The 8,626-nt window shown below is 31.5% G+C and overlaps 1 protein-coding gene across 5 annotated transcripts in view; it reads right to left on the bottom strand.

Moving 5' to 3' along the window:
- Positions 1-1,979: 1,979 nt before the first annotated feature.
- Positions 1,980-8,626, bottom strand: part of LOC105208354 (ecdysone-inducible protein E75) — a 40,978-nt gene continuing 34,331 nt past the window's right edge. For all 5 annotated transcript variants that reach the window (XM_054229341.1, XM_029039363.2, XM_029039362.2 and 2 more), the window contains 2 exons: positions 7,742-7,980; positions 1,980-5,404 (listed from right to left, as the gene is read on the bottom strand). In XM_054229341.1, coding sequence (XP_054085316.1) covers positions 2,846-5,404; positions 7,742-7,980 — 2,798 coding nt within the window. In that variant the 3' untranslated portion in view covers positions 1,980-2,845. The remainder of the gene's footprint in view (positions 5,405-7,741; positions 7,981-8,626) is intronic.

The following is an 8,626-nucleotide window of genomic DNA, read 5'->3' as shown; positions in this document are numbered from 1 at the left end:
ATAATTTATGTATTTCAGAAATACTATTATCCATTAAAAATATTAATTTTGAAAACATTTTAATTATAGATCTCGCTATTGTCATTCTAATATTATTCTCTAAGAATTTCCGTTTTTATTTGGTGCAAGGTAGATAATGTATATGTATGTATATGTGTATGTATCTATGTTAAATGTAAATAAAATTATTTTAAAGTAGTAAGAAGATTGAATTTGCAATTTGTTTGGGAATCCTATCAGATGCATCGAAGATCAAATATGTAATGCCAATTTCACACTCAAAGCTCATTTTTTGTCAAATTATAACATGTCAGAAATTGGATTATTTAGTTTATTGTACGATATTACTTTGTTTTGAACAAATTGCAAATTCAAAACGGCCCAACTCTCATAATTTGTCTCTAAAATCGTTCACTGATCTCTAATTAAGTTACAGCAACTAGTTGTCCAATAACTATGAATTTAGTCAACCACTAGTAATTAATATTAAAATATTTGGGATGTTACAAAAACATTCAATCAAACATTTTATACGTACCTTGATTGAAAAAAATAAAAAAAATTCTGAAGTAATACAGTTAAAAAATAACCAATATGAATATATTTGATTCTGCTCACCTATATAGTATAGTTTTTCATCCCGGTTTTTTCGATATTATAATGTAATTCCATTTTGTTTCATTGCTAATTTAATAACTTGTACGATGCAATAACTAGAGAATATTGCGAATACATACAAGTCATACACATATAACATATTAAATATGTTTAAGGAAATAACTAACCATCTGAAATATTTATATATACTACTATATGCATCTATTTTTTTCTCATATTTAAAGTAAAGAAAACATTATCTGAAAAGCCTTTAAGTATATATTAAAAAATCAGGGCAGTAAATTATAAAGTGTCTCAAATTTAAACGTATAAAAATTAAACGCAATGGTTTTAATTTATTTTTAATATGTGTGTGTATTTGAAAAAAAATTATTTTTTGTACCTACTACAAATATAGTATACTACCACTAAACAACTACTATTACTAATAATATTATAATAATAAGAATAAATTCACTTTCTATCATCATTTTTGAGAATAAATGAAAGTGTTTAAGAACTTGTTTTAAATTAAACAATACATAAACGGTCAATACATTCAATAATTAGAAACACATACACACACAAAAATTAAATTAGGGAATATTTTGTATCTTAATGTGCTTATTATAGATGAAGAAAATTATTTACAATATATTTACATTTTAAATTATTTAGAAGTTTTACATATTATAGATTTAGAAACAATAATATTAATTATCTTTTAGAAAATTAACACGTTGAAAATTTATCACTCCAACAGATAAATAGTAGATATTAATAATAAAGATAAAACAAACCAACGAACAATAAAACAATTTTATTATAAAATAAGATATATGAAGTAAAACTGCCTATGAAAGCAAAATTTTACTATATATATAGTAGGAAGAATTAAACATTAATCAACTTTTTTCGTATTGATACACTCGCAGAGTTTTCAATATTACATCATATTGGACCACTGGAACAACATTTCCTTCCAGAAATTATGGATAACTTAAATTAATTCAGTAGACAGTTTTCTTTAATTTGCTAAATTTTGCAAATTGGGAGTTCAAATATTTTTTTTTTATTATATAACTATTTCATATTTATCCGAGCAAGATGGATTCGATAACGCCTTTGCGTTACTTATGTGAATATCTAATTTACAGATAATTCAATAAAATACATGTATATACGTTATGTCCAATTTAAATGAATGCGGCATATATAAGTTAATATACATATAATATCATATCGTTGTGCCATTTTTCTTAAAAACATTTCATTGCCTTATATTTAAAATTATTCTCTTCACTGCAAATACATATATGTATAAGATTTAAAAGGAATTGTAGCGTAATTATTTTTGTCACGATGTAATGGATTTTTAAATCTATATTGCATGTATTTTGTACAGTTTATTTTGTGTGCTTCAAAGATACAGTCGTTAGGATTTAAGGATTTGCCATCATTATTATCAATATTATCAATACCAATCGTTTACCATGTTACAATACATAACTTTTTGACAAAAAATCATAATTATTTCGCACAAAATATGTTAAATACATAGTTAAATAATAAACATCTTTTAATTTTTGTTGTTCAACGAAAATTTATAACAATAACATAAATGTAAATTTTCTTTGAAAAAAACAGTCGGAAAACTGAACGCAAATGGCCGCTCTCCCTATAATATATTTGTTACACATTACTCCTTGATGTCACAATTTTTTACAGCTCTTCTAAAATACATCTTCGCTCGATACATATGCAGTTCTTTTTCACAATAACACACAATTTATATTAATAAATATTTATCGATTTTCGCTACAATCAACTTTTTAAGGAAAATATATATATGTATCTTTATGCATCTATATTTATGTACGTATATATTTGTGTTTTCTGGTTTATTTCATTCTTGTTATGTATCATATCCATCTTGAATCAATACTCTAAAATATTTCATATTTTTATATATATGTACATCAGTATTCAGTCTCTCTCTTTTTGTTACCTAATCTTATTAATTTTTCACGTGCACGTACTTTCATACCTATGCATTAAATTTATTTTAATATTAGGTTTTGGTACAAATCCGAATTTTCCTCTCAATATATTACCATGCATATTTTATTTTTTCTTTCGAATAATCTCAAAATATCTTTGATACTGATACACTCCCACTTTTTATATATGCACTCTCTACATAAAAGTACATAGCGAACTTATTCACTAACTCACATGTATGTCAAGCTTACGCTTCCAGCATGACCTGCACTTGCTGCGTACTATTTGCTGGCACAGTGGTTACGGTTTGCGGGCTTTCAGTTTTAGCACTCGTAACAGTTACATCGGCAGAAACGGTAGGATATTTTTGTACCGCAGTTGCTGCCGCTACTAATGTTTGCAACTTATTTGGAGGTGGTGTTGGTGACTTTTTAGACAAATTCAATGGTTGTTGTGAGTCTGAAATGTCCACTTGCAATTCTAGTAAGCGTGGGGGTGAGTGAAGAGTTGATGGCGATGGGCGAGGTGGAGAAACTGCAGCAGATGTAGAGTGTGGAGATTGGAAATATTGACAACCATTTAACGAAGATGATGATGAAGACGATCCATTACTGCTTGGTGAAACAGATTGCTGGCGGTGGTTGATACTTGTTGTCGTTATAACGGAATGACCGTGCCATCGTGAAACAGTTGGGTTAATAGCGTTTGGTGGCGAAGTTAATGTTATTGTTGTAGTAGAAGTTGAACTGCAGATGGTGCTTGAGCAGGTTTGAGAATTACCAGAAGATGGAGAAGCAATAGATGTATAATGGTGGGAAGTCTGGTTCATTGGAGATAAATGCTGGACTGGTGCTGGGCTACGTGTTGTGGTATGGGTTGGAGTGCCAGGAATTATTGAACCGGCAGAACACGATGCTTGGTCGCGCATAATATAGTTTTGAATGATATCAGATCTTTTTATTTGTTCAGGAGTCATGCGCGGCTCAGCCATAAGAGATTTGGCAAGCACTGAATGTGTACTAGATAAAGAAGATTGTTGTTGTTGCTGTACATTACCACTATGATTTTGGTTACCATTACTATTAGTACTATGATTCAAAGTCGTTTGACGTGTCAAGTGCATATGTAGCTGACTTTGCTGATGGATGTTTAAAGTACTTCCTGTTAAAGCGTGGGAATGTGGAGATGAAGCTGTTGTTACTGTGCAATGGGAAGTAACAAATGGAGTAGAAGCTGCATTCGTTGATTGAATAAATGGCGGTGGACTATTTGTGGCTGTTACTACTTGCGAACTTTGTACCGTGTTATTTGCATCTGCTTTCGGTGTGATTATTTTTTCTGTGCTCATAGAATTATTAGATGTGGAACTAGGATCTGCCTCTGCAGTTTCGATTTCACGATGACGCAATGCTCGAAATTTTTTATGTGGCTTGTAAGCTTCATCCATTAGTGAATTGGTATCGTAAAGTGGCGGTGCTTCTAATACGCGCTTCAATACTGGCATATCTTCGACAATTTGACGTTTGAGGGAATTTGGCGTACTAGCTAATCCAGTTAAAGATGAGGTGGATGTTGGAGCGATAAGTTTAGGCGAACGAACGGGAGAAACAGATAATGTAACTTGACTGGTGCTTGCTGCAGTGGTATCTGTACAATCGAGTGCGTCATCTACACTAGAACGTGGGCTGGAACAAGAGGAGCTGCCCCCAGAACTCACTGCTTTAATAACACAATCATTCTTTTCATTACCCGATTCGATACCTGAATCAGTTGGTGAATCTAATTTTCGATATCTGTTTGGTGCGACAGAGGTCAAATGATGATGCAACTGCTGGTGGGAATGTGAGCGAACAATTGGAGTGATTGTTAATCCATTCTGGGTAAGGTGTGCGTGGGAGCCCATAATATCAATTTCAGTGGTAGAATCGCCGGATGAGCCAGAATTGGCTCTGTTACGTAATGGACATGGACCTGATAGTGTTGCAGCTAACAAAGGAGTTGACGAAGCTAGTGCTGATGGTTGAGGTTCCATATTATTAATGCGATGCTGTGGCGCTGATTTGGTGGAGGTGGTGGTGTATTCTAAATCTACTGATTCAGTACTTGATACTGAACCAAGAGGACTTTTGGCTTCGACGTCCATACGAGGATCATCCCAGTTGATTACAGGACTCTTAACATTCGTTGATTGCTCATCATCCATTGTCCACATTTGTTGTCGTAATAGTTCTTTATGTTCTGTACGAAACACTACCAATTTCTCTGTATGAAGAGTGCTAAGAGTTCGCAAATCGGGCATGGTGTCCAACAATTTGGACATGAAATCCGGTTGGTCAGAACGATTCTGATTAATCACTTTTTGCAAACAACCTTTTAATCGGCTGTACATCTTTTCGATCAATTCGATGTTTCGTAAGCCTGGCCGGTCTGGTGTGATAAGAACAATGGCACAAAACAGTCCAATTTCTGCATCCGATAAATTCATTGAATTCATTCGCTCAGCAAAGTTAAATGTTGAATCCACTAAAAAACGTGCATTTGCTCCATTCTGTATTGCATCGCGACGCATCACTTGCCCATTCAAGCATATAATACTATTGATAGAGGAATCAAACATGCAAATCAAACGCACAAACAGCGCATCAAAAAGGCCTGCTTTTAGCAAAGTAAATTTGTCGTCTTGTGTAAGCAGTTGAAAACCAGGTATCATACCGGCAAAGTCTATAACACCTCGTATGACATGGGCAAATCGTTGGGAAAACTCTTGCTCTGATTGTAACTCAGGGGCAGGATTCAGAGGGCAAGCCTAAAGAAAAAGATAATATATTTTATTATTATTATAAATAAATTGTGCAATATTTGAAATTTAAATAAAAATTACTTCAGTTTTTATAAAATAAAAATTCCTAGTTTCTATTATATTTCGTTGCTATAATATAAGTATATACCGTCTCCGAATCACTGCTGACAATTTTGGCATGTATGTAATGTATGTTATTCTAATTTGACTATACGTACTATGTTATACATTGAGACATGTTATGTTTCCGTAACAGTAATGCTAAGGTCTAAGTGAAGGTCATATTTTCCACCAAACATTTAAATCGATATATGTATATGCATAAAAAATCGTTTTTTTTCGGCACATGCGCCGGTTATATACGTAGTAAGTTCTTTGTGAGTTGTGTTCCAACGAGAGTATAATTCAAAGTAAGAGACTTAGTTCTTGTTGACAGTACTTAAAAAGAGAAATTATAATGGCAAAAGCTCAGATGTGTAGAAAAGTCTTCAAAAGAATAAAATCGTTCTCTGAAGCACTATTTTAAGGTAAAGAGTGTATATAGTAAATTTATTTGTTTTTTTTTTACAGCTCAGAATGTAAGCAAAAAAGCTCGGTTCTTGAATGTGTGTGCATAAATTAAGTTTTGTGTATGCGTTGCGATTCGTTTTGATATTCTATTCAAGGTCGACGAACTATAGTTCAAGGTTTTATCTTCATGCAGTATGGGTGTCTACACATACGTATACTTAGAGTAGTATTGCTATTCATACCTAAGTTAGAAAGCTTTTCATATATTATAATCGTATAAAATAGTAGGGGTTTCTTTAAAAAGGTTCATATCCTGGTTATTTAAAATTATGATTTCAGTGTGTTAAGATAATCCAAAATTAACACACTATCAGTCAAATATTATGTGTTTAACTTTGAACTTGAACTTTTACTGTGTTGTCATGACTTATTCCAAGGGCGTTTCCTAAAGCTTTTTTATTTTTAATTTCAGTTTGAATACACTGGAAGCTCAACTGAAATAAAATTCATATTCAAAAACAAAATAAACGGTGAATATTTGTTATATATATTGTTTTTAAATTTAATATAATTATTTTGAATAAGTATGTATATATTAACACCTCTATACACATCAAGAGAATTCTATGTACACTTGGCTACATGCTCCAGACAACAATTTACGTTTATAAATTACGTGTATGTATAGTTGTTTCGTCTTTGCTTTTAATAAATTTTGCTAATCAAAAATAAGAGAAAAATACAAATATATATGTATTTATATCTGTTATTCTAGTATACATTGTTAAATATACGTATGTGTATCGCACAAGTATTATACGAGTAGCCACACAAAAACCACTTGAACGATAGACGAACCAAAATAAGAAAGCAATGGCGGAGACAAAAGGAGGTGATGAGAATTGCAAGCATACGGAGCTGCGAAATAATTTCCTCGTATTTTACAAGGTCAGGTGTAGCATGCTTGAATTCTATTTAGATTTTTTATATGGCTATATATTTGAGTATTTGAGCGCGTGTGCTTATATGTTTAAGTTGTTGTTCTGAATATCCATACTACTATTTATTTGTTTGTGTTGATGTCACTATGACGTCCGTGGGCTGAGGCAAGTGCGCATGTGTCTGTGTCAACGTACTGTTAATATGATAAAAGACGAAATTTAATAGTCATTATTTAGTAACAATTCAATTTAAATGACAGCCTATTTTCGTCTCTCAAATTCCACAAGAAAAACTTCCAGTGAAAACAGAGTGTATCAGAAATAGCTATTAGACGTAAAGAGGACACATAGCTACTCTAATTTTATCTTCCAGTGTGTATATTTTGGGAGAGCAAAACATTATTTTGATTTGAACGATTAAAAAAATGTTTTGGAACAATTTGGAGTCTTTTTTTGTCTCTTCGTTGTGGTATTTTTATTCTATTATCAGCGAGAGTCAAATTCAAGGTTAAAAACTTCGGTACAAGGTTATTATTGCGCTCTTATTCTTATTCGTGGTAGACAAGTATAGTATAATATTTTGTTTTGTTACGATTTGCTGTATTGTTGTTTTATCATGTGCAGGTATTCTTGCTGACGTTGCTGTTATAATTTGCATATATTTAAATAATAAAATATTTTATTCATTACCAAATTTTAATATAATAATGTGTGTATGTACATGTATGCAATAAAACAATAGGGAAAATTTAAGTATTTGCTACAAAGAGTAATTTTAACTATCAGCATTTAAAGTTGACACCTATACACAGGCAATACTTTTGTGGTAGCAGCTATGATATGCAATATATTGATACTAATATATAATAAAGCAAATTATATTTACACTTACCAATAGAGTTGGCATAGAATATGATGGACAATCTCTTGCTCTTTGACGCATTGCAGAAACTTTTTCTTTTGTAAACTCACAAGTTTCTAAATGAGCTCGAAGCACAGCAGCTATAAGTCTTGGTTGATCATCTAATTCTCCTGCAAGCGCACGTTGTTGACCACGATTCTGTGTACTTTGCTGCATAGCAGCTAATATTCTCGCTTTCTCACGTTTTGGGACTCGACCAAAACGAACCGCTGTAAAAAATTAAGAAACATTATTATATCAATAAAAATATATAATAATAGGTTTGTATTTAACATATAACAGTTAAAAAGAAGAAGAATAAAGAAGCTTCCTTCAGCTAGTAATGAATGGCATACATAAATTTTGCTAAATTTCTGGTAAGTATGATGTTGCAATATTTTAATGCAGTTATAAACCATTTTCCAACCGTCTATGTATTTTTATTTAGTGGTTTCATATTCGTAATCCCCCATTCGGGGGAATCTATTTTCTTACTCTAAATAATATAATAAATATAAATATATATCTTATTGCTCCACTTTCCAGTACTATGTTATGGACTCGTATAAAGCATATTTTCAATATTGTCCTTTTATTTCATTTCGCATCTTTGTATTGTATAATGTCATTTCATTCATGTAATAATTGATTGAAACGAATTTCATTATTCGATGTGCAATTAGAACTTAAATGTCTTTAAACTTGGCCAAATAACCGATTTATACTTTGCCGTTGTGTAAGCTTTTAATGCAATGACTTTCATTCCCCTAACAGAAACTAACAAAAGTAAATAAATAAACAAAGTAAACATAAACCTTTTAATCCTTCATAAATTTACTATATGTATTTATTGAGAACCAAAACCATACTAAAATG

Source organism: Zeugodacus cucurbitae, chromosome 4 (genome assembly GCF_028554725.1).
Source record: "Zeugodacus cucurbitae isolate PBARC_wt_2022May chromosome 4, idZeuCucr1.2, whole genome shotgun sequence".
NCBI classification, from domain to species: domain Eukaryota; kingdom Metazoa; phylum Arthropoda; class Insecta; order Diptera; family Tephritidae; genus Zeugodacus; species Zeugodacus cucurbitae.
This window is presented reverse-complemented; position numbering and strand designations above follow the sequence as displayed.